Source organism: Alnus glutinosa, chromosome 5 (assembly GCF_958979055.1).
Source record: "Alnus glutinosa chromosome 5, dhAlnGlut1.1, whole genome shotgun sequence".
NCBI classification, from domain to species: domain Eukaryota; kingdom Viridiplantae; phylum Streptophyta; class Magnoliopsida; order Fagales; family Betulaceae; genus Alnus; species Alnus glutinosa.
Window position 1 is genome coordinate 25,489,570 of NC_084890.1, and position 27,933 is coordinate 25,517,502.

Here is a 27,933-nt window from a genome sequence, read left to right on the forward strand (position 1 = left end):
TTGATGAAAAAAGGGAACCGTGCTGGTGCGGAGTTGCTCATCCAATGGGCTGGAGCTACGGAAGAAGATGCGACATGGGAGGATCTTGAAGAACTTCTGGGGAGATTTCCGGACCTTGTGGGCAAGGTCCTTTGATGGAAGGGACTGTGTTATGCATCCGACTGAGGGAGCTGGGTGTGTGGTTCGGACAAGGGTACCTTGATACCAGGGCTCAAGGTACCTTTGTAGGGCTGCCATGTGGTTCTCCTACAGGAACATGATCGGATGTGGACACCAGCTACAGAAGGGTGTTAGAGTCATTGTGTTTATCTGTATAGGTCTTGTTGTAATTTCCTGTATTACCTTTAATTTCTTAATACAGTTCCAGGGTGTTCTGGAACGTGCTAAGTGGGTTGTAGAGAGTTAACTTAGTAGGTCAGTGGGTCAGTTAATCTTAGTGGGTTATGTAGTGGGTTCGGCCATTACTGGCAGTTCCTGATTGCTTTGTTGTGCTACATGATTTAAACCAGAGAAGTGGAAATGAAGGATATCTTTTGGGTGGTTAATCATATTACCGTGTGTTTATGAGTTAAACCTGGAAGTGTTAAAACATCTGAGCCGAGTACTTGAGTGTGGAGGACTAGCCCCTCGAAGTGCTAATTTTACTTAAATAATAATAGGGCACGTAACACAAAGCTCCTGCTAGCAAATGACCAGAAGCAGCAGAAGGCACATATATTGCTAGTGCAATTCCACAGGAGTAACACCAGGAGGTTGAGAATCAGGAAAAGCAGTAGGGTATGGCTGGAACGGTGACCTAGGTATGCAACCCATCTGTGGTGGCTGCAACCAGATTCCCTGAGGGAGAGCAGCCATAGCAGGAAACGATGCATAGGGAGTAAAAATTTGAGGATGAACAATTGAATTTGATTTAAAAAAAAAAAAAAAACCTAACAAAATACTACGGATATTTTAGTTTTAATAGGTGTAGGGAGAACTTCGATCTTTATCAAAACTTGAATTTAAATTTTAAGGGGAAAGTACACTTTACCCCCCTGATGTATCCACCTATTGGCAATTTGACGCCCAATGTTTAAAAATTGGTAAATGACCCCCTTAATATAACCAACTTTGACACTTAAAACCTTCGGTCTACTTAATCCGTCCAAAGAGACGGAAAAGAGGTCACGTGCAACGCACATGACCACTTAAAGCTCAGCTTTCCAAAAATACCCCTGTTTAAAACCAGTGAGTTTCACACCTGGGACCATCTTCACGTTCTTCTCTCCTAAGCTCTAGCTTTGCCATCCTCCTGGAACGTTCCAATCGGGTCTCCCGTGTTTGGGTCCTCGAGAGGCTACATCCTCTGACTCGGTTTCTGCAGCGTGCCTACGACCCCGACCCGAGCCGCCCCTCCACATATCAGATTGTTCATCAAATTATCATTATACGCACGTTGTGAATGAGTCAGCGTGTTTCGTCGCCGCCCTCGATACCTTTAGAACCTTGTTCATGATCGCCGCCACGCACGCCACGTCCTCGTACATCACCGACCGCCCTTCTTTGCGCGCAAGATGACACCATTTCCATTTTCCAGTAGCTTCAGCGCCTTCTCCGTAACCAAGACGCTCGGATTCGAACCCGATATTAAATCAATAGAGTAATTAGAATCCCCACAAAAATGCATGGCCAAAAATACTGAGTGTAAACTATTATAAATGAAAGAGAACAGAAGTTTTTTTTTGCTTTTTTTTTTCCTTTCACCTGGACAAGCTCCTCTATTCACCTCTGTTTTCATGTTCTAAAACAGAGGTGAACAGAGCCCCATCAACCTTTAGAAATAACGTTGCCTTTGGAGCTCAAGATGGATACAATCTTCACGGCCGTGTTTCTCAACATCTCTTGCCGGCCCATTCCAAGCGGCTTTATATGGTGCAAATTTTATAGCGATTTTCATCTCACCCATCTTCTTCTCCCCTGAATTAGACAACACAAACAATGGGTACATGTTTCTGTAAACTTTACCCGTCTACAACGTGGAAATACGTACCCGAACCTTTCCGATACGGAAATCGGGATGCGTGTCTTCCTTCGAGCGTGGAGTCCAAATCCACTGTGTGTTATAGTAAAGTGGAGCCTTTTGAATGGTGGTGACTTCTTGGATATCTCTCTCTTGGGCATGTATTTGAAATCCCAAAGAAAAGCAGATGCATGTGGATATTCTTCAGCACATCATTGATATGGTTCGAGTTATGAAACTAGTCGTGATATATTCTTCAGCACATCATTGATACGTACCCGAACTAGTCGTGATATATTTATCCTATATGTGTACTCCAAAACTCATCTACATTATCCAAGTTGATGCCATAGCTGGTTCCTATTGACATTACCAATCATTTAAATGCTTTTGGGATGAAATTTTGTTGAAATATGGATGGGAGCACACTAAGTACATATATGGTGAATGTTGATAATAGTCTTAAAAGTAGTCCAACTATCTTGCACAATAGGACAATTAACGATAAAAAAAAAGGTGGCAGAATAAGAGATCAATATTTGACGGTGGTAGAGGGGGAGGCAGTGAACAGAGAGGTGGCTGAAAATTATATGCAAAAAAAAATTTCAACCTAACAGTGCCTAAAACTATAATCTCGTTTTTATTTTGCTTTTCTTTTTCTTTGAAAGAGAAGATTAAACTGAGTTCAAGTTTGAGAACATGGCCGCGGTGCAGTAGAGAAGTAAGCTGTCACCATTTTTGTAAGGAGTAACTTGAGGAAAAGGAGGAGAATGAACGTGCAAATGAACGAGATGGCCAAGAAACTTAGGAGCATGTTTTCTTTTATCTGGGACACCGTCAGTTTATGCAAGAAGCATGTTTTCTTCAATCTTCCACATCCTTCTTAGTTCTCACCATGCACCAATAGCTGAGCAAATCTATCCATGCTTTCCAAATTTCTCTATACGTTCGAGTGTAGTAGCAAGATCAATACCCTTTCTCATTTCCTTTTTTCTGACTTTGTCATCAACACGGTCAGGCCTCCTCTCATTTACATAGGACGATGACGACGAGCTTCTCATTTTCAAATTCATAGGTTTTACAATGATGAAAAACAAATTTTGCAATTTCCCTAGGAAAAAAATGACACCAAAAAAAATAATAACCACCACTCACTAACACAACACTCTCACCCCGTAAGTCCTACACAGTAAAACTCGGTTTTCTTTTGCCCAAACTTCTGTACGACGGAGGTGGAAGACGTTTTAAAGTGGCGGCGCTGTCTCTTTACTTTGCTCACCTCTGCTCCCCCTGGTTTGGAATCCGGTTGTTCTTGAGAAGCTAGAGTTGCTTCAATGGCGACTCTAACTTGGTCGTCAGGGAGGTCACCACGTGTAAAAAAGGAAAAGAGAAAATGGAGTTGAGTGGCCCAGTGAAACTCACCGTTTTGAACATTGAGGGCAATTTTGGAACTTCGGCTTTTAAGTGGTCATGTGTGTTACACGTGACCCTCTATCCGTCACTTTTGCAGGACTAAGTGGACGGAAGGTCTAAATTGAGACAAGTGGTAAACGTTAGGGGGGTCATTTACCAATTTTTAAACATTGGGCATCAAATTGCCAATAGGTGGATATATAAGGGGGGTAAAGTGTACTTTCCCCAAATTTTAATGTGCTGATGTATTTTTCGGTTTTGTTTTGGAGTTTTGTGTTTCTATATATGGTTATTTTGTATCCTTGTCTAAGTTTGTATTTTGGTTTAGTTTGAATGAAATTGATTTATTTATTCATTAAAAAAAAAAAATCACATGTTAGGCCTCGCCTTAACTGAATGTGCTCATACATTCTTGAGCCAGGTTTTAGAGAAAATGTTACAGAAATTGAGACAGCAAAAAAAAATCAGAAAAAAATAAAAATAAATGAAAAAGACAAAAGAAAACACATTGAATTAACATGAGTGCACACATAAAGCACAAAAGGCTAAAACTTTATTGAACAAGCTAAATACAAACCGCTAAAGGTTGGTTCATATAGGCAAAACAAATACAAAAAGATAATACGACAGTACAATGATCTTTGCGTCTCTGTAACAACTCACAGATAACTTTATGTTGCAAACCAAACATGACTTCCAACAAAACATGTTTAACATCAGATCATGTCCACCGATCCCTTCAACTATTCAAGCCCTAGTGGCAGTACAAATTGGAGTTCCAGAAGCATGGTAAATGGTGCAACCTTTTGGAGCATAGCAGCAATTGCAAGGCGGATTGAGTTGCCTACTACCCGAAGATGGGCAGGTCATATACCCTGCATAGTCCATGCATACATTAGGGCATACTATTGCCCTCACAGTTGCTGGATTCATGCTTAGTGGAATTGTACCTGCTCATCAAAATCATCAACACAATACAACATTTGAGAAAGTAAGTTTGTAAGTTCACGTGACGCTTATGATCACGTCAGCCACAAAATGATTAAATTTGATTATGGCTGACATGAGAGTGCCGCACGGATTACTACGTTAGTTTGTAAGAAATTGTAATAAAAACTAGAGGATGTCAAACATTTTCTTAGAATTTTTTACATGCAAAAGTTTGCACTTAGTGAATGAGATACATCTTATCATTGTTATGCCATCTATGGAACTAGATTATCATACAAAAAAAAAGAAAAAATCAACAAAAAAAAAAGTACAAGCTAAACTAACAAAAGAAAAGATAAATTGAGATCACAGAAATTGAATATATATATATAGGAGTAGGAGCTTACTACACAAAATGAGAAGATATATTGCACCAACTTTGTTGCCTTCAGCCATATTTCCTCTATCTATTTTGAGGTGTTAACGTTGCATACTATTTATAGTACTCCTTGAAAGAAAAATTTAAAAAATAAAAACTAAAAAAGTTGGTATATTCAACTCTTAGCAGTTGCAATATCAGGTATATATGGAATATTCATCATATACATGGTTTGCATGCACCAAAGTCAACTTTGCAAAAAGCATTAGAAGGTAATTAATTATGGCTTCCTTCAATATTTTAGAAGCCATCGGAATATAATCAAGTTCCTGATTTGCTCAGATGATAATAATCTCCAACTTAAATGCAGATGCTCTATTTGATATCATATAGTAATTGCTAGTTAATTAGTCTATTTAGTTGATTACAAATAATAATTTCCAAACACCTTATCACTTTTTTGGTCCTTTTGCTTCTCTAAGTGTCTTGTTAATATGCTTTATTTGTCTTATTCTCTTTTTCCTCATCGGTTTTTTATTTTTTATTTTTATTTTCTCTTTATTTTTCGATTCTATCAAGATTGATTTTAATTTTCAATTTGTTGAAACTTATGTTACTTATGTAATTGAAATTGGTGATTTTATGGGTACAGATTGTCTCCATTTCACTTGAAATTGATATATTGTATATGAATATTGTATTGATTTAAACTTGATTTAAATTTGTTTTTTTTCAATGAGAGGGATGAAAGGGAGTTCAAGCCATTGAAATTTGCTAAAATACTCGGGCCACAAAAATTCAAAGACAAATGTTTTATCTTTGATTGTTTCCTTGCTTGAGCAAATACCCAATATGGAAATTTATAGAGCTCATGATACAAGTTTGACAAATGATTGTCTAAGAGCACTAGTAGCAGATGCCCTATAAGTAGTCCTATTCCTTAAAATAGGAAAGCTTTGAAAAAAGTCACAAAAAAATCAAGCCACAACAGTTACCCTATTTTAGATAATTACCCTTGGGAAGCAACAGTGCTTCCCAACGTATTGGGAAGCATTATATTATCAAATTATATGGCTACCATATAACAGTTGACCAAATAGCATTAATAAAAAAATATGATTTCTAGCATTACTTTTTAAATGTACCATTAGATCTATATAAAATCTACTGCTAGTGCTCTAACAGGTTGATGTCAAGCTTTTGAACTTGCATATCAATTGCAAATTGAATCAATCGATCAACGTAGCAACCATTGAGATGATGTGATATGAAAATTACCCCTTCATTTTTTTTTTATTTTTGTTTTTATAAATGATGATCCAATGGCTTACTTTTGAATGTGATGTTATCAAATTATATGACAACCATATAACAGTCAACTAAATAGCATTAATAAAAAAATATGATTTCTAGCATTACTTTATAAATGTATCATTAGATCTATATAAAATCTGCTGCTAGTGCTCTAACAGGTTGATGTCAAGCTTTTGAACTTGCATATCAATTGCAAATTGAATCAATCAATCAACGTCACAACCATTGAGATGACGTGATATGAAAATTACCCCTTCATTTTTTTTGTTTTTGTTTTTATAAATGATGATCCAATGGCTTAATTTTGAATGTTATATTATCAAATTATATGGCAGCCATATAACAGTCGACTAAATAGTATTAATCAAAAAATATGATTTCTAGCATTACTTATAAATGTACCATTAGATCTATATAAAATCTGCTGCTAGTGCTCTAACAGGTTGATGTCAAGCTTTTGAACTTGCATATCGATTGCAAATTGAATCAATCGATCAACGTCGCAACCATTGAGATGACGTGATATGAAAATTACCCCTTCATTTTTTTTTTTTTTTTTTTTGTTTTTATAAATGATGATCCAATGGCTTAATTTTGAATGTTATATTATCAAATAATATGGCAAACATATAACAGTCGACTAAATAGCATTAATAAAAAAATATGATTTCTAGCATTATGGGATCCAACAAAACTGAAGTTCCAAGGCTGACATTTTCAAGGACAATATTTGAGAAGAATTCCTTATCCAAAAAAAAAAAAAATTCATGTTAGACTTAGATAGGACCATGATCCCCTATCCAAAATGAGACTACAGCTTTGGTAAATCATCATTAAACGCCCCCAAAGCAAGTAATGCGCCCATTAACATTAACATGCAACATATTACGTCCACTAGTAATCAGATCTTCCCAAACCCATAAATGAACATAATAGAAAATGTCCAAGGGTTGCCAGCTCAACCAACTCCCCATCAACAGACACATTTTTTGATTCAGCCAACTTCTATCAACTAAGTAAAATTCATTCTATTTGCAAACTGGAAAGACAACGTCTCATTCTACTATCCAAAGTGATTTTGATCAGCAGCACTCATAACTTTAGTAAAATAAACCACCCACAAAAAGCTTAAAAATCAGAAAAACCAAACAAATTTTAGGTTCAAGGCAAGTACTTAATTCTCTCTGCATATTCTTATCAGTAGATCAAAACAATCATACCAAACATTGAATTGAAGAGGAAGAAGAAGAAAATGAATCAATGTATTTTAACAAGAGAAACAAACACACCCAACAACAACAGTACATCTGATCAAATTAAATTACTAATTATCTTGGTGTTGTCATGATCAACATCTCACTTTCTTTTAAAATAAAAGTACAATAGGATAAAACAATTCAGATAACCATTTAAACAAATGACAATTATTGACAAACCAATATCCAATATAAAATCTAAAAGACCAAAATATCATCAAGCACATTATTCAACAAAAGTAGGGCACATACTAGTTAGAAGCTGTCAACTCATCCTCCACCAAGATCTTTATGTCACGCCCCCATTTTGGTAAATAAGGGAAACACAAACTTGAGCCTAAAAAAAATAAAAAATAATAAAAAATAATTTACATAAAGCATACCTCTAATAGTTATAGATTTTATCCATCTATTTTATATATATCTATAAAAGAGTAGCTTTTCACAAAGTCATAAATTTCCAATAGGGAAACATATTATACATTACAAAGGTTACATCAGTTCCCCAAGATACCATCTATTGCTCTTAGCCAGGTCTATACCATTACCAGAAGGTGACTCTGATTATTACATCCTGAAAAGGTTGAAGGGGCAAGGGGTGAGTTTGATAACTCAGTAAGTAACACAACATAGTACAAGGTGGTATAAAAAGTTTAGTTTAGAAACTTAGAATTTTCAGAGTTCACATATAGAAACATCAGCATCAATAATAAATATGCATATGCAATCATCATTCATAGTTTGTAAGTTTTGTCTACCACTGGACCACTTCCGCATTTTTACCATGAGCGGTGCACGTTGGGCTCGTCCAAAGGACCGATCCCGAAGGATCCATGGCTCATCCTGTCGTCACAGGGGAGAGCTGCCGGGTTAGGAAGCTCCCTAGGTGAGAACCCCCCGGCCGATAGCCCCACACTTTTGGTGTGGTTGCCCCGCTACCCATCATCATCATCATCATAAGATCCGGATCACAGCATTATGGTACCGTGGGACAAAACTTTGTGTGATGCACATAAAACAAATATTCAACATAATTTCATCATCTTGTTCATATAGTGCACATGTAACACATATTTTTTGAGAGTCATCATCATCCTCATTCTCATGGTGCACATGTATCATTTTTGAAAATCATAATTACATCATCCTCTTCATTCATATGGTGCACATGTAACATATAATTATTAGCTTCATTCATCCATGGAATTCACAGGTAACATATTCATTATTTCATTCTTGAGAGCTACCATATAATCATAAGGAGGTTCAATTACATTTCATAAAAGAATCATTATAATTGAAGAAAAAAAAATAACAAGTAATATTAAAGTGAAAGAGTCCTTTGAAAATTCTCGACGTTTTACTCTTGAAAAGATTTTATTTAAAAATTTCGCCGAGTTTTAAAGTTGTGTCCCCTTACCTGGATTTGCCATCAACTTCGAGGTCGAACTTCTACCTAAATAAATTGAAAGATAAATCTTAGAAGAACATTCTGAAATTTGAAGCCTAAAACTTAAATTAAGGGTATCCTATATAAATATCCTACATAGCATGTAATCATAATTCTTCAAATACTTCCTATTAATATAAAATCTCTACTCAAATTTACCACAGATATCTGAAATCATTAATTTATGACTTCTCTTGAAATTTAGAATAATTTAACCAACGCCACTACCTTAGTGAACTAAATCCTCAATAATCAGTAATTTCAACATAAAAGAAGCAAGAAATCATTCGGCCTATTCACAGAAATCCCCAAAAATGAACTTTCTTAAATCATCAAATCCATAGTCCAGAACTCTGTAACCCAAACCAACCAATATTAAACCGAACTCATTAAATTCCCAACCATAAAATCAATTACCAATTACCACTTCCACATAATCACATTAACCAAACTATAGGGTTTAACATAATCTAAAACATATTATATCATAATAACCCCAAAACATAGGATTCCTCTAACACGTACTATCAATCACACCGATCCAATAAGGAAACCCTACCCCTCATATCACTGTGGCGGTCACACCTACACCCACACACACACACACACGGCTCAGCCATCCAAAACCTTCACCAACAGAGAACATCACACACATAATTAATTCTATGTCCAAAAATAGCAAAACACAAGATCAAACTCCAAGTTTTAACCATACGAATTAAATCCAAGGATTAACACTGAAAAAAAAAAACGCCAAACTCAACAGTTTCAGCCTCCATTCACTATGTTTATTCGGTCATGCATAGAAATCAAGACACCCATTCCTCAAACCGAACTCCATAGATTAACCCATTCCTCACACACATAATTAATTCTATGTCCAAAAATAGCAAAACACAAGATCAAACTCCAAGTTTTAACCATACGAATTAAATCCAAGGATTAACACTGAAAAAAAAAAAAACGCCAAACTCAACAGTTTCAGCCTCCATTCACTATGTTTATTCGGTCATGCATAGAAATCAAGACACCCATTCCTCAAACCGAACTCCATAGATTAACCCATAGTCCAAACCTCAAAATTTAAATAGTAATTCATTATACCCATTCGGTTTGCTAGCCAAACACCACAAAACCCAACAAAATCAATCTCGGAAATCAAAACCCCAAATAACCCATCATCACAGCAACCTCAAAGAACCCAAATTCAGCCAAATAGGAAAAATACCCACACAACTGATCAACTACAAAAAAATACCCCATCACTTATCAATACCGAATTTTTAACCAATCAATAGAGAACCCCCCAAAAATCATTAACCATCATCCAACCAAACCTAATTATCAACCATAATCTTTACCCAAAATAATCAAACGGGTTTTCAAGAAATTACCCCGAGGATTTTCTTAGCAAATCCACCGAAATTCGCCATTGATTCTGCCGGGGAAAAAAAATCACCGGATGAAGGATCGGGTTGGGTCTCGCGGGTTCTCGGGTCTTCCTGAATCGGGTCACCTTCGGTTCTCTTCCTCGGGTCCTTGGGTTACGGGTTCACCGGAATCGCCACTGGAATCGCCGGAATCGCGCCTCCGGTGACCCATGGAGGATCGGGTCCTCACGGGTTCATGAACCGCTCGGGTTCTCTCTCTCGGGTCTGGCGGCTACGGGTCACGGGCTTGCCGGAAATCGGGTCCCTTTGCCTCACCGGCGACATCCACCGGAAGATCGGGTCCGATCTTCCTCTCATTCGGTCTCTACCGGCGTCGATCGCCACTGGATCTCTCTCCGGGTCTCCAGCTCTCCCTCTCTCTCGGTTTCATCTCTCACTCTCCCGATCTCTCTCTCGATCGCTCTCTTTGCCTCCCTCTCAATCTCATCTCTCAAAAGATCTCTGTCTCTCCTCTCACTCTTGTTTCCGTCGAGTGAAAGAAAAGGAGGAAGAAGAAAAGAGGAGTGAAAGAAAAGAGAGGAGGGTGTACGTGTCTAAAACAATAATGCATGTTCAAAAGGTGTCAAAGAGAAGAGAGAATTTGAGACACGTTTAGGCCACATGTAGTTTCTTTGACACAGTTTTTTTTTTTTTTTTTTTTTTTTTTTTTTTTTTTTAAACCTATTCAGTAATACAGAAATCTTATAAAACACCTAATTATTAAACAAAAACCCTTTTAATCTTTTATATTACTACTTAATATTATAACAATTTTCTTTGGGTTCTCATATAGAAATGCTAAATTTTTTTGAGGTGTTATACTTTATCTCCGCATCAGAGTTCTCCTCCATCTTTGTCTCTCCTATCACTTCATACTGCAGATTTGCAATAGGCAATACGAAACAATAAAATCTTTTTCTTCCACATGAAGAGACCTTGCATAACAAATCTTTCGAGCATCCTTCAAATCCTACTCCAACTCCAACTCCATTAATGTCATCAGTGGATGTGCCTTTAAAATTTTCCCAATCGGAGGAACTCAATGCCGCTGAAACTGATTCCATGGGAAGAGCAGAACTTTCAGCAACAACATCGTCTCTGGCATTGTCCGAATTGGCCAAATAGTTTCTGCTGCACGCAAATCATCGCCAGCTCCCTCAATCGGGCCAACTTCTTCGGCCAACAGAGAATCCTCGGCATAATCCACTTCTTCAGGCAGATTGTCGTCGGAAGCAACCAGTTCTGCCGGAACATGTACACCAACGACCCTTGCTTCAAATGGAGGGTCACCGACAGCTACCGCTTGCAGATCACTATCCACAACCCTCCTCTTCCCGAAACCGCTTATTCTAGCACCGCTATGAATTCTCCTAGCGACCAAAGTTGTTGTTTGTCCATCCGACGTGCTCTTCATCCTTGGCTTAGAGCCACTAAACTAGTACATGCTGTTCAAAGACCTAATGGAGTGAGGAAGGGTCACAAAGGACAAGCACATGATGGTAAAAAGGGTGGAGTAGTATAAACGGGGGAGTTATCTGGAATGACTTGGGAAAAAGAGTGGGTAAAAAATATTCGTGCTATGGACAAGTATGAATGGGTGTCGTTTTTCCTTTTTGAGGAATTAATTCCAACTAATATTGGTGCGGATTCAACCTTTATTATACCATATATGATTCAAACAGTATCGAAGAAAAACAAATGATCTAAATTTTGTGAATCATTTGCAGAAAAAAAGAAGAAACAAACAAAAAAGATTACAGCAAATTATAACCCAAAACAAGGGATTCTCAAAAATCTCGATACAATAAGTTGACAATTTAGATATAGAAATGACCAGAAAATACTTGCAGCAAATGTGGTAGACGAACTAGGCTAGTTGTCCAATGAAACGTAGCTGCGCTGCTAAAGAAAAACACAAAGAGACAATGTTAAAGTAAAATCACATAAAACCCACTCACAAAATTTTCAAAATACTAATCGAAATCTGCAAATATTTCCTCTACGAAAATCTCAAACAAATCTGCAAACAGACCGAGAGAAACTTTCACGTGGGCACTGGGCGTCGTCGGCGTGGGCGTGGCACTGGGCGAGTGGGCGTGGGCGTGGGCGTCGATCGGAGATTCAGAAAAAGAGAAGAAGCAAGAAGAAGAGAAGAGAAGAGTAGTGGAGAGGGAGAGGAAGAGGCGACAACGTGCTATGAAGTGTGAAGAGTGGAGAAGAGTGAATCACTAGGTTAGAATGACTTGGGAAAAAGAGTGGGTAAAAAATATTCGTGCTATGGACAAGAATGGAGAAGGGACTGTAACCAAACACAAATTGTCTTCTTCAACAAATAGCATTCGTAAAATAAAAAATTCACTTCACTCTTGAACTTTCGTCACATTTACAACTTCTTAAAATTAAAAAACTTTCAATTTAGTATATTTATCTTTCAATTATTTTCAATTCCACCCATTCATTAAGATTTTCTGTTAAGTCTTAATTGACGAATGTCAAAATTTATAAAGAACCATCATTTTTTTATGAAAAAAAAAATTGTAAGAATTTAGAAGTTGATCAGGATTTAACGAAATTTATAAAAATACTCACGTCCGAATCTTTGAAAAAAAAAATTATAATTTAAAAAAAAATGAGTATTCTAGAAATTTTGACAGGATTTAACAGAAAATCTTAACGGAATAGTGGAATTGAAAAGATGGATACACTAAATTAAAAGTTTTTGAAATTTAGAAATGAAATGACAAATGTGATAAAAGTTCAAGAGGGTTAAGTAAAGTTTTTCCTTATTTTTATATTTTCTTAGATAAAAATATAAAAATAATTGAAAAAGTATAAAATTATATACTTTTCTATTTGTGTTCCGAGAGATTGGGTTTGAGGGGTGGCTCAGGGATAAGTATAAAATTATGTAAGCAAATTTTAATTAGACTTATTTAATTAAATTAAATAGGTCAAATTTTTTTTATCTAAACTTATTAATTTCGTGTTAAATTTATTTTAAATTCGCATATGGTGTCAAAAATTTACTCCAATTTACTCAGCTAAATTTGCTACCCAAACAATATCTTGTCAATTGTCAATTGTCAAGGTCTCCGTCCCTTTTTTCAACTTAAACAATTATACTTAGCTTTGAAGATTGTAGGTTATAGCCATTGACTTGCCCATAATGGGTATTGTTTTTCCTTTAAAAATCATATTCCCCTTCATTTCTTGAGAGACTTTATGCAAATGTGTAGATAATTAATTAATACTGAATAGACTCGATCCATGAGATCATCAATTCGTTGTGTTATTATCCACTTGTTTAGTTCTCCCTATGATTAAGGCAAACGAAATGGCGTCCTTGCCCCATCATGCTAAGGACTTTAACTGATAAACTATCTCAAGGCCATAATTGTCTTCTTCCTCTCTTTTATTTTTTAAGTACTATAGAGAAAACCAAAACATTATGGAACTAAAAAAGAGGAAGAGATTTCCTTTCCAAAACAGGAAAGAAATGAACAGAGCTAAAAGATAGAGTGAGAATGCAGTTAGATGTCGCTGTCCAATTTGCCATATTATGGGTACAGAAATCACTATGACAAACCGATTCTCACAATTCATCCATGAGTCCATATTTTGATCCACTAACCTAAATGGACAAAAAATCAGCACCCAAGCAGCTCATTGTCATCTAAAGTTGCAGCACTGAGCCCGACCCCTTGCCAATTTGTCCCAAAGACAGATCATCTGCCTTGGGAATTGATAATGTGCAGTGAAATTGTTTTCCATGCACCCATACTGACAAAATTTCAAGTTGTGGGAGTACTGGACGGCCGCCATGGAACCGTTAAATTGCTCAACCCACATTCCCATGCTTACATCCTCCATCTTGAAGAGCTGCCACCAAACACAAACAGCATTTTTCAGTCATAACCTGCTGAGGAGGCAGGCTGGAGGGAAGACAGATTGAATAAATAATGAAACTAACCCTTAGGCTTCGATTACCATGTTGAGAGACAACATATTTAGCAATATCACTGGAAATTATATATCCGGGCCCATTGGCATAAGGAGGATATACTTCTTCTGGCCACTCCTGTTACATTACAGGATTCCTTCAGATACAGGAACAATGCAAAGAGAATGAAACAGCTCTAATATAATCCTACTTATACGATGAGAAGAAATTATTTCTCTTCCCTTTTATGATCCTACTTCCAAAGCAATCAAATGTATCAGACTTCCAAAATTATCTGATTGATGAAAGGAGCTCTTGGAGAAATCAAAAACCCAAGAGACAGAACCAAGTTCAAATTGAATTGCAAACCATAGCAGGCAACAAGTTCAAATTTACACAAATGCAACCCCACTAACATACCTCATATGTGACTGCCCATTTTCCACTTCGGAGAGGGCGATGCAAGAGGTTGAGATTGCCCATATAAAGGGACGTATTAGGAGAGATGCCCTCAATTTCTTTTAGGACAGTGTCCACCCTAACGAAGGTGTCATCATCACATTTCATTATGTATCCAGTGGTCACATTCTGAACCTGCATGGAGGATGTTTGGAACATTTGAGGGATAGAATACAACCCAGAATGGGATCCAACAAAACTGAAGTTCCAAGGCTGACATTTTCAAGGACAATATTTGAGAAGAATTCCTTATCCAAAATTAACTGGTTATCCAAAAATAAAAAAAATCATGTTAGACTTAGATAGGACCATGATCCCCTATCCAAAATGAGACTACAGCTTTGGTAAATCATCATTAAACGCCCCCAAAGCAAGTAATGCGCCCATTAACATTAACATGCAACATATTACGTCCACTAGTAATCAGATCTTCCCAAACCCATAAATGAACATAATAGAAAATGGCCAAGGGTTGCCAGCACATCCAACTCCCCATCAACAGACACATTTTTTGATTCAGCCAACTTCTATCAACTAAGTAAAATTCATCCTGCTAATTTTTAAATGTAGCCCATATATGCTTCAAATTAACTAGTTATGCATGCCAAGAGAGCTTTATAAGAACAAAAGACAAAAGTATGATATACATAAGATGACAGAGAACATTTTCAAGCAAAGAATTAGAGATCACTACAGCTGAATTGATGTATTTAAACTACTGTTGGAAGGTCTTACATAATATCCAAATTACCAGCTACTTGCAAACTGGAAAGACAACGTCTCATTCTACTATCCAAAGTGATTTTGATCAGCAGCACTCATAACTTTAGTAAAATAAACCACCCACAAAAAGCTCAAAAATCAGAAAAACCAAACAAATTTTAGGTTCAAGGCAAGTACTTAATTCTCTCTGCATATTCTTATCAGTAGATCAAAACAATCATACCAAACATTGAATTGAAGAGGAAGAAGAAGAAAATGAATCAATGTATTTTAACCAGAGAAACAAACACACGCAACAACAACAGTGGCCAAGCAGTAGTGTTGCTAGCAATCATGGTAAAGAACATAAACATTCCCACTTGACAGTGATTCTTGATGGTGGAAAAACCGTGCATGTATTTGTACTAGGGGCAACTTCTGTGGGAACAGCACATTTCTCAATTTTCGCCTTTTAAAACCTTTTCAAAATTGCTATCAAGGCCGAGCAATTCACTAGCCCTATAACTCCTCGCCGCCAAAACCCGCCAACCCAATTGATCCAATCTAATCAGGTTCATCCACGTACTCCTATAGGAAACTGATGCCCAAGCGATCAACTTCCCAAGATCCTTCGTCCTCACCCGCCTTTCCCTCGCCACAATTCGGGCATCCCGAAACGGTGCTGCACACTTGTCCCTCGCAAACCCAATACACTTCTCCTTCGCCGCCAAGACACAACCCTCCATTTCTCGCTCCTCGTACTTCTCGCGCCCGCTCAGATCCATCGCCCTCGGGCAAACCATAGCACGCCACCAGGGGATTTTGCACTTGTTGGACGCAGCGATGGCGCATCCAACTCTCGCACCATGCTCGCACTGGTCCACGAGCTTGGACTCACAGGCTTTGAGCGCGGAGGCCCAAACTTGGGGGTCCCGAAACGCGAGCACATATGGCCCGGCCAACGGGTCGTCCGATGGGCCGTCCAGAATGGGTCCACGGAGCAAGGGCACCGGGGGGTCAAATGTGGTCACTGTTGAGGCGGCAGAATACTCCAATGATGCGGTTTCCATTTGTTCAGGTTTGTTCTTAATTTATGGATTAATTGGCGTTAGTTTCTACGAAACTTTGTAAAATTGATCCATCACAAACAGATAAAAAATGTCGTAAATCAAACAAAATCAAGACAAGACCATGTTAGAAAGCATTATCTATTTTCCCAAAACTGCTTATTCTAGCACCGCTATGAATTCTCCTTGCAACCAAAGCTTATATGCTGAGGAGGGATGGTCGGATTCAAGAAATTGAGGTAGTGAGGGTTTTCAAACTCATGAAGAAACTTGGAAAAGAACGAATTTATGTAGATGAGTGCGGGGCAGGGCGGGTCTTACGGTTTTTGCATATCTAATTCCGCAAGCCGGCTTGAAAAGCTCGGTTACATGAATGTTTAAACTGTGTCCCTCAATTTTATTACTGGATCCGTAGTATCGGCTAGTTGTCCACTGGATCGTAGATGCGCTGCTAAAGAAAAACACAAAGACAATGTTAAAGTAAAATCACATAAAACCCACTCGCAGAATTTTCAAAATACTAATCGAAATATGCAAATATTTCCACTACAAAAATCGCAAACAAATCTGCAAACAAATCTACAAACAGACCGCGAGAACCTTTCACGTGGGCATTGCCGCACTGGGCGTCGTGGGCGTGGCACTGGGCAAGTGGGCGACGTGGGCATGGATCGGAGATTCAGAAGAGAAGAAGAAGGAAAGAAGAAGAGAAGAGAAATGGAGAAGAAGAGGCGACAGCCTGCTGTGAAGTGTGAAGAGCGGAGAAGACTAGAGATGAGTGAATCATGAGGTCGGAATAAAGTGCGTTTAATATTATTTTTCCTTTTTTTTTTAATATATATATAATAATAATAATAAAACCCGATTTTTTAAAATGCTATAATCGGTAACCGCAATTGAATACTCAGTTATTCGGTTGCGCTTATTTTCTAAAGATGGTAGCTCCTTTGGACAAGAGGAAATGCTACACATCCTAAAATTTTTCTACAAAATTTGATTCTTAAATAATGTGTCACAATCTCATGTAATCTATTATTTTGAGAAATATGTCAAATCATTTAAAAAAAAAAATTGAAAGAAAATTTTAAGAAATCTAGAATTTCCCTCAGGCAAAATAGGGTGGCCAAACTACCGCAAGGCACATTCGTTCTCATGATTCATTTTTACTCCAAATTTGATCTAAATACTAGCTAACCTGGCATGCACAATAATCATTTGCTGTTTTACTTTGAGTGGCGTAACAAACATCATAAAACTTTTGTAACGAGTTGGAGGTGTGATTGATCAATCATGAACAGTTTCTACGAAACTTTGCAAAATTGATCCATCACAAATAGATAAAAAATGTCATAAACCAAACAAAATCAAGACAAGGCCATGTTAGAAAGCTTACCTATTCTCCCAAAACTGCTTATTCTAGCAAAGCTATGAATTCTCCTTGCAACCAAAGCTGTTGTTTGTCCATCCGCCGTGCTCTTCATCCTTGGCTTAAACCAGTACATGATGTTCAAAGACCTAATAGATTGAGGAGAAGTCACAAGGAAAAAGTACATGATGGTAAAAAGGGTGGAGTAGGGTAAACAGGAGAGTTATCTAGAATAACTTGGGAAAAAGAGGGGGTAAAAAATGATATTTGTATATACGTTGTGCATGGGTGTTACACCTATTGTAAATGTGTATAATGTGTATACAAGATGAGTGTGCAAATCACACAACTCAAAAAATATTTGTGCTGCAGACAAGAATGGAGAAGGGCATGTAAAAAGAGCACCGATAAAATAAAATAAAATAAAAATAAAAATTCACTCCACTCCTAAACTTTTATCACATTTACAATTACCTTTTAGGCTTCAAAAACTCTCAATTTAATATATTCTCTTTTTTTTTTTCAATTTCACCAATCCGTTAGAATTTTTCATTAATCTTAACCGACGAATGTCAAAATTTTCAAAATATTCCTCATTTTTTTTTATAGAAGAAAAAAAATTAAAAAAATTTAGACGTTGGTCAGGATTTAACGAAATTCACAAAAATATCTACGTCCGAATATTTGAAAATTTTTAATTTTTTTTTTAAAAAAAACATGAGCATTTTAAAAATTTTGACAAAATTTAATAGAAAATCATCACAGAATAGTGAAACTGAAAAACAAAAATTGAAAGATAAATACACTAAATTGAGAGTTTTTTAAGTTTAGAAAAGAAATTACAAATGTGATGAAAGTTCAGGAGCGTTAAGTGAAGTTTTTCTTTAATTTTATATTTCTTTAGATGAATTTAAAATCACCATCAACCTTAAAGATAATATTTATTAAATTTTTATATAAAAATGATTTTAAAAGCTGCATAAAATATTTGTTGGAGTGCGTAGCAAAAATCTCAAGATCCAAAAACAACATGCAAAACGCATGAGTATTAAAGCAAGCGAAGTCGTCGTAACAAGAATAACGTTCAGAAGAAAAAACATGAATTTTGCAGAGGATATACCAAGACATAAAGACAACTCAATCAGACAATTTGATTCTCATAATTTATTTTTTTATGCTATAATGTGTTATAATTATTAGAGAGGTACTAGGTTTTTTTTTCCCAATTGAGACCTTCATGGGAACATATTCATCCTATTGAAAGACATAAAATGGTCTGGTCCATCCATAAAAGAGAAATAAACAAATTTCAAAAAAAGAGAACACTACAAACATCATTCAAAATCCAATAACCTGTTAGTGAAAAATGAATATATTGAGACCATGTAAATATATAACACATCATGCTTTGGTAAAGTCATTGCAAACTGATTCTCACAATTCATCCATGAGTCCATATTTTGATCCACAAACCTAAATGGACAAAAAATCAGCACCCAAGATGGGTGAAAAATACAAAGTGGGGGTGGGGGAAGAGAGGAGGAAGTTGAGCTCAATCGAATTTTACGAGCAGCTCATTGTCATCTAAAGTTGTAGCAATGAGCCCGACCCCTCGCCAATTTGTCCCAAAGACAGATCATCTGCCTTGGGGATTGATAATGTGCAGTGAAATAGTTTTCCATGCACCCATGCTGACAAAATTTCCAGTTGTGGGAGTACTGGACGGCCGCCATGGAACCGTTAAATTGCTCGACCCACATTCTCATGCTTACATCCTCCATCTTGAAGAGCTGCCACAAAAAACAAACAGTATTTTTCAGTTATAACCTGCTGAGGAGGCAGGCTGGAGGGAAGGCAGATTGAACAAATAATGAAACTAACCCTGAGGCTTCGATTGCCATGTTGAGAGACAACATATTTAGCAATATCACTGGAAATTATATATCCAGGCCCATTGGCATAATGAGGATATACTTCTTCTAGCCACTCATGTTACACATTACAGGATTCCTTCAGATATAGGAACAATTCAAAGAGAATCAAACAGCTCTTATATAAACAAAAACTAAAAAGAGACAAACTTCTCAAATTAGTAGAAAACATGACAATAAGAAGCCCGAGATACGATGAGAAGAAATTATTTCTCTTCCTTTCTATGATCCTACTTCCAAGCAATCAAATGTATCAGACTTCCAAAATTATCTGATTTATGAAAGGAGCTCTTGGAGAAATCAAAAACCCAAGAGACAGAACCAAGTTAAAATAGAATTGCAAACTATAGCAGGCAACAAGTTCAAATTTACACAAATGCAACCCCACTAACATACCTCATATGTGACTGCCCATTTTCCACTTCGGAGAGGGCGATGCAAGAGATTGAGATTGCCCATATGAAGGGACCTATTAGGAGAGATACCCTCAATTTCTTTCAGGACGGTGTTCACTGTAACGAACGTGTCATCATCACATTTCATTATGTATGCAGTGGTCACATTCTGAACCTGCATGGAGGATGTTGGGACATTTGAGGGATAGAATACAACTCAACATGGGATCCAACAAAACTGAAGTTCCAAGACTGACATTTTCAAGGACAATATTTGAGAAGAATTCCTAATTAAAATTAGAGTTTAATGAAAGACTAATAAATTATAAAACACAAACTCACCCCAAACTCACAGATAGCAAAAGTTTTGAGAACAACAAGCTCATAGCAATCCATAAAGGGCAAAATCACAATATCACCAAAGTAAGCCGCCTCCTTTTTCAGCACTGCATTCACCTCCTTCCTTGGATTCTGCATGTCAATTTTGAAACAATTAAGAACACCAAATAAACAAAAACTCATTCATAATCCAATGAATGACAGAAGATACTTAGAACGGGAAAATGAAAGAGAAACACATATACAACAGCCAGTGAAGAATGTCAGAAGAAATATAAACAGGCACACACATACGTGGCATATATCGCGGGACTTTGTTAGCTAATATGCATGTCATACATCAATGTAGAAGTCCATATTTCCGAATTCCAAGAATCATAAGGACAAAAAAGAAACTTGTCTATTGGATTGGAGTACATACAGTAACTTTGATATTCATATAAATAGCCTCATACGTACCACATGCAAGGAGATAGATTTCATGTCATATGCTCACAGAGGTCAACAAGCCTTGCACGATTCCTCAAAGTCATTAATTCCCGAAATCAAATATTGCTATAACTCTGACTAGTAATAACCCAACCCTCAGTTCTTTGAACCAAGGTTGGCAACGCTGATCCTCAACAATTCTGACATCTCAGAAGTCATTATCTTCAGACAATTTCGACAAATATAAAAACTTATCTGATTTCTCTAGATGCTATTTTATAATTCCCATTTAATTCATCATGCCATCTAACAGTTCCTTTCCAATATCTTGATGACTTAATTTCTTGTCATAAAAAACCCAATCTCTCCATCTCATTTACACATACTTGATGAACAATCAGAGTTTCAAACTAGCATTCTTCATAATGTTGCTCTTTGGTATGTATTTCCCATCATTCTGATCGAAATGATGCAGTTACGTGACCTTCAAGAGAAAGAGAGAATGTGAAAGATTACGAGAACTCAACCCTAGAGTCGCTGGCTTTTCTATTTGTATATATTATCAATGATGCAGAATTACAGGATTTCCCTCCGTTCTATATAACACCCTAACGAATCATTAATAACTCTATATGTCAAGCATGTCAATATCACCAGGTTCTGTTCCTTTAACTCGTGGAATTGATCCTGGAAGCTAACTCTATCAACCCATAAATCTTGACACCATAGTTGAATTCATGGTAATGATAAATGCAGAATCCTTTTTGACAAAATGAAACTGCTACAGTTGAACACTTGATAAGAGACATTTGCATCCAAGTTGTATCTTGCTCTCGCATATATAAAAAAAAGCAAAAATATAGAAAAGTTTATTGCACTCACTAAAGCAAATTTGTCAGTGAAAATGAAGCGGAGAGGTAGCATTCATAAGAAAATTGCAAGGATTAGATACTTCCATTCAAAAAACAATTATATTTGGCTTTTGTGCCCCTTTTGTCGCTTAGTTTTGGCAATTTTCTTGTTTTTTTTTTTGCTTTCTAGTTAGGTGCTTTCTCTTGTATATTTTCAGTGTACTTAAGGGCACCTTACGCTTCTAATAAAATCAGTTTATTACTTATAAAAAAAATAAAAATAAACAATTATATGACATCTGCATATTCACATTAATCATGAATGATCCTATAGTGTTGACGGCAAAAAAGAAAGAGAGAACACGAAAAGATTGTGAGAGCTCAATGCTAAAGTGGCTGGCTTCTCTATTTATGCATTTTATTAATGATGTAAAATTACAAGATTGCCATTCCTTACATATAAAACTCAACACTTCCCCTCAATATAGAGCATGGATGTCTATTATGACTAGCTTATTACACACACACACGCACACATATATATAAAAAGAGATCCTTACTCGGAATCTCTATGAATACATCTCCTAACCAATCAAAATGTTATCAAGTAAAAACTTGTGTTCACATAACCATATCTCGGATAAAGTGACAGTCCATCTAGGTATAATGTGTCCAAACTAAAAGCTTAAGCCAAAGGGAGGGTAGGCCCGACAAGTACATAAACCCATACCAAAGTCCACATGTGACCAATGTAAGACTCTCTAACACCTCTTTCCAAGCCTTAAACACACAAACACGTGTGGAATATAGGAACCAAAAAACAAAGAAATGAACCAGTCTCTGATACCATGAGGTTTTGCTAGATAAGAGAAATAGAGTATGAAAAGATTGTGAAAGTACAACTTTAGAGAAGCTGGCTTCTATATAGGTGTGTATATACATATATACACACATACACTCAACGATGCAAAAATACAAGATTGCCCTTCCTTATATTACTCTAATAGGTACATCAACGATTGGTCTTCTCTATATGCTCATCAAAATGCAATTTTGCACCTATAGACCACAAACATTTTATGCATGCATTTGACAATGTTCAGAACCGGACTATACATTTATGTTTCATACAGACTTCTCTGCTTTGCCACTATCTATTATATTCTTAATAGGTTAGGTATCAATATTATCATTGAAAACTCTCATATTCAAGCATGTCAATAGGGCCACCTTCTATTCCTTAAACTCATATGGAATTGATCCTGGAAGCTAACTCATCAACCCATAAATTTTGACACCATATTTGGATGCATGCTAATGATCACTGCAGAAGCCTTACCAATGCAACAAAGAATGGAACTACTACATTTGAAGACTTGATAGCAGTAGCTTGCATCCAAGTTTTTCTAACAGCCATGCGTTCAGCAAAGTGATTAGTAGCAGATAGCACTCCAACAAAGACCTGAATCTTGCTCTTGGGTGTAGGATGGGTTTTCCACTTGTCTGAAAATTCCAATACTCGTTGAGGTGAGAAACTCGGATGAGAAGTAGGGAGAGACGTAGCATAAACTGAATGAACATCCACGTCTCCTTTAATTGCTAGTCCTGTTGCATCTTCAAGAGTAAACTCCTGAAGGTACAGCAAAGCATTTCTGGGTTCAATACAGGATTTATTGAAATAAAAAAAACTATGTGGAAATGCCAGAAATTTGAACGATAAAAGTATTATTATAACAACTATAGCTATAGGAGCATGCTCCCACAAAATCTACAGATCAACAACTAACAAGGACTAGGAATGCCCAGTGGAAATGTAAATTTATAAAAAGAGAAGGGAAAGTCATAAATCAAGTTCAAGAAGTAAAATAGAAGCCATGAAGCACAACACCACAAACAAAACTGCAAGTTCTCCTCACTTTGACCCGGACCTTCTTTAGATCTCCTGGGCAAGCATTCTCCATTCATGTAGGAGAGGTAGCAAACAGATGTCATCAGTAGTAAACTTCAAAAAAATTTCCACATTACTTACTGTCCTATACGGAAATGAAGTCAGATGCCGACCCCCATCATTGATATGGTACCCATCAACACCAGCACGCAGGGTCAGGATAAACAGTCCGCCCTCCACAAAAGGAAATGGCCAGGTCACCTCTGGCTTCCGCTGACACCCTATAAATCGCTTAAACCATGAGGTTGTCTTGGACTCTTTTGAGTCTACAAATATCATTCCGCATCCATTTTTCGCATCTTCCATGTCCATCAACTGCCAAATACATAGATAAGAAACACCTTCATGCTCAAATGTTAATATAAAGTTGAGAGAATTGGAAGGAAAGAAAATAAAAATATAAGTCAAACCACATCACAATCAACCAGACCATAGATAAATAACTAAAAGTTTATTTTCAATGGAGCATAAAAGAATTTCCTGTCCTTCCCATAAAATTCACGGCATTAGTGCATAGCATGGTCAGGACGGTTCAGAAACAGTCAGCAAGTACTAGAGAAACAAACTAAAATTTGAAAGATTTACAAGAAAAGGTGAGAAAGATTCAAGTGACACAGTGCATTAACAGGGGCTCGCAGAGGTTAAGCCTGGAATACCAAAATTTCAACCAATACAGCAAGCTACTGAAGTTGATTGGAAAATGGCAACTAAGGCTACAGAAAACATAATTGTTCAGACAGTGTATTTATGGTGCTTCACAGTAAATTTAAACAAAGATTATTGAATCACACTCAAAGCATGTTAACGGAGTTATTTGGCTATTTAAACTGCCACCAAACAAACTCAATATAGTGAAATTCAAAGAAAGTAGGTCATTTATAGTAACAAACCCAATGTTAAGCCCAAGGAAGAAACAGGATCAGTAAGACCATTCAAATGATGCTGCCCCAATTGAATACCATGTTAGAGACCACTAATACCAACTAGTGTATAAACCCCTATCAGGCTTGACACATAAACCATATTAGTCCAAATTGGTACACACACCAATACACTAAGACGCACCATTGATGTCAAGAATCTCATCAGCACAGAACAATGACAAAGCAGACATCAGCCTGGTATGTAATTACCTGAATTTGGCAGCTCATATGTCACTCAAAGAAAGAAAAAGTTGCAATTAATATGCTAAGTTATCAAGGCTCATGCTTTTATTCCATCTGAACCAAGTTCATAAGTCTGAAGTCAACTTCATTGTAGAAAAAGAGATAAGAAATAATGGTGAATTGAAAATTTGACGCTTAACAGACAGGTTATCCCTAAAAAGGTCAACAGAACCTTTTTTTTTTTGATAAGTAAGAAGATTTTATTAAAAAGCATGCGGCGCCCCTAAGTACACCGGGAGTATGCACAAGAACCACCAAAGCCAGCCCACAAAACAGATCTTATCAAAAAAAAAAAGGTCAATAAGCTCCAACTCGAATGGCACTTCTTTCTTCCATAAGAACAAGGAGGAGGATGTGTCATTTATCAATTGAAAAAAAAAAAAAAAAATGAAGAAGAGAGGTAGATTAAGTCTAGGTCTAAATAAGTTTTACAAAAGCTGAGTTCATAATCCCTTTATTGGGCATCTTGGTGTGTTCTTGCACTGTTTCAGGACAGCAAGCTTGCCTTATATCCTCTTATTTGCAGTTCTATCATTTTGTTTAAATTTTGATCAACTAGTTTTCTGTTAAAGGCACCACCAGCAGCCCTTTGGGCAGCATAATATGTTCATGCTATAATTTTTTGGGTCTGCCTCCAACTCACCTCCTCCATGAGAGTAGATCTCTCTAACTCAATCACAACCTCAGCCTTCTTTATTTTCTCCCCAACGCCTGAGGCCCTCTCTTCTTCAATGACATCAAAAACACGTAACTCTTCTAGAAGGATCCTCTTCTTCCTATCTACATTGCCAAACACCCCCTCGCTCAATTTCTTCAAATCAAGTTTCAAAGCCTTAAGCTTTCAAGAGGGGGATATGCGCTTATGTAACATTTGTAATTAGCATTGATAGACTTGATGTGTGTGACACCAGACCTTAGTTAGCTAACCTAAATTAATGGATCAACTGAGATTCACATGAGAAATTAAAACTTTCAGCATGCTCACACAAAAATAAAAAATTGCCATGTGTCATTTAGTGCATATTTTTGCTTGATAGTTCATAGTTTTCATAAAAGTTTTTATTTTATTTTATGATTTTGGTTTTAAAATAGAATTTTAAAGTCTCATAATTCTGGAGACTTTAGAGGGTTTTTTTTTTTTTTTTTGGTTTATTCTTCCCAGATATTACTAAGCTGCATGCTTCAACTAGGGTTTCTGGTTTTTACTTGCATATATCTCCAATGGTGTTCTAAAATATCTACAAAACAGCAACAATACAATCATCCTTATCATTATTCAGAAACAAATCATGTAAACTGCACAATAAATATTCATCGTTTTCTTCCATGAAAATTTTCACAGGAAGGGCAAATTTCCCTCCACGAAAATAATAACAAAAAAGATCACACAAGTACTAAATTAACAGTAGATGGAATCTCCAGACCCAGAATTTTGAAAATTTGCTCTCGCTCGATTTTAGTTGTGGATATGTACATAACCCAGCATTCACCATCTCCAAAAATAAGGTGTTATTTCTCCAACAAATCTCATCTTTCAAGAAGAAGACACTACCAAAAAAAAAAAAAAAAGAGGCACATCTTGGCATTTTTATCTTTGACATTTGTAACAAATGTCAAGTTGATCTTTTCTATTGTGGCGTATTGTTGAAAATTATCAGTTAACAAAAAAATCATTCCTGGTGTTTTACAATGTGCCAAGAATGTTCAATTTCTTGGCATTTCATTTTATTTGCCAGGAAAATTGAAAAAAAAAATAACAAATAAAAAATTCTGGCATTATGGCGACGGCATGATGAGGTCAGGAGACAAATCCTTCCTGACGTCTTAGAAACAATAGGTGATATTTGCGTTTAAAAAGTAAATCTTTCAAACAATGGTGTAAAGAAAAGTGTAATAAATATCTCTGGCTTATTACCTTTAGAAGAAATACTTCCATCAATCAGGTTACAAAACACCCAATATTTATCCAAGTCTAGAGACTCCTCCGACTTATATTTTGTTTGAAAACATAAAATGGAGCTATGGCTCAAAACAAGGGTAAACAATCATACAAATCTTAGTTTAATAAAGTATCAAAAGCAAAAAAATAAAAATAAATAAACACATAAAGAGATTGTACAAAGTTCCAAGGAACAAAAAGCCCTGTGCAGCTTAACAATCAAACAAAAACGTGCTACATATAGAAGATAACTTACATCCATCTCAAGTTCCAACAATGATGGAGCCGCCTCCAAAAAAGCAGAGGTCAGGTCCAGCAGGATTTTTCTAAATCTTACACCTAATAGCTTCAATTGCTTTAGTCTAGCTAGTAAATGTGGTTAAGTGCTTAGATATTAAATCAACCTGAAAGACAATGGAAAGAAATGATTAACTAGAGACATGATGTTAAAAAATGATGACAAAAAGCTCAACTAAAATTTTTCCTGTGGCAATACCTGGACATACGGAGTGCACAATAATAAAGTCTCAACTAGAAAAGTCTTTTGCAAGTGAGCCAAGGACGTATGTCATTTGAGTTCTAGGATCAGACTGCATAGTTCTACAATGAGACTGCAAAGTCATACATAGTCTAACAAGTTGTGCACTATTCTTTAACAAGACCTGCCCAAACATCTTTGCGTCGTACTCAATTGATGCAATACTTATGCCATCATGAATTTCAACTTTTTCTAAAGGCTTGCAACAAATATCCTCAAGTGTCTCAGCCTGAGAAACCAACATCCACTAGATAATTTCAAACGAAATGGACAAGGGCATTCGCTTATACTAAACCATTCTAAAGATGGGCAACTAGTCAAAATGTTATCCACATTCTCTTGATTTAAACTTGTCTTTTTCAATGAGAGGGATGAAAGAGAGTCCAAGCCATTGAAATTTGCTAGAATACTCAAGCTGCGAAAATTCAAAGACAAATGTTTTTTCTTTGACTTTTTCCCTGCTTGAGCAAATAGCCAATATGGAAATTTATAGAGCTCATGATACAAGTCTGACAAATGATCGTCTGCCAGGTTGATGTCAAGCTTTTGAACTTGCATATCAATTGCAAATTGAATCCATCGATCAACGTCGCAACCATGATCACTACCCAACGGATACTCAACCCTAAAGGAATCTACCTTTTTGCCGACATAGAGTTCTAGAATATGATTTGCCCATCTAACAAATCTTC

At 36.5% G+C, this 27,933-nt stretch overlaps 2 protein-coding genes and 1 long non-coding RNA gene across 4 annotated transcripts in view; all 3 read right to left on the bottom strand.

The window, feature by feature from the left end:
* LOC133868425 (F-box/FBD/LRR-repeat protein At1g51370-like) overlaps positions 1 to 27,933 on the bottom strand; it is a 69,047-nt gene that overhangs the window by 29,305 nt on the left and 11,809 nt on the right. The window lies entirely within an intron of this gene.
* LOC133868437 (uncharacterized) lies at positions 7,637 to 12,332 on the bottom strand. The gene is made up of 4 exons (XR_009900335.1): positions 12,204 to 12,332; positions 12,006 to 12,073; positions 8,712 to 8,747; positions 7,637 to 7,865 (listed from the first exon to the last, which is right to left on the bottom strand). It is a non-coding gene; the product is annotated as an uncharacterized LOC133868437 (long non-coding RNA).
* Positions 13,841 to 27,558, bottom strand: LOC133868430 (hydroxyproline O-galactosyltransferase GALT2-like). Its single transcript, XM_062305332.1, has 8 exons — positions 27,200 to 27,558; positions 26,960 to 27,107; positions 23,680 to 23,913; positions 22,990 to 23,280; positions 20,374 to 20,502; positions 14,532 to 14,705; positions 14,142 to 14,249; positions 13,841 to 14,050 (listed from the first exon to the last, which is right to left on the bottom strand). Exons 2-8 carry the CDS (start codon positions 26,963 to 26,965, stop codon positions 13,841 to 13,843), a joined length of 1,152 nt encoding a protein of 383 aa, XP_062161316.1. The 5' UTR covers positions 26,966 to 27,107; positions 27,200 to 27,558.

Coding starts and splice junctions, on each gene's coding strand:
- LOC133868430 (XM_062305332.1), bottom strand. Junction 23,281..23,679: donor CTTCATTTCCGTATAGGACA/GTAAGTAATGTG, acceptor CTGTACCTTCAG/GAGTTTACTCTTGAAGATGC. Junction 14,051..14,141: donor ATGGTAATCGAAGCCTAAGG/GTTAGTTTCATT, acceptor GTTTGGTGGCAG/CTCTTCAAGATGGAGGATGT.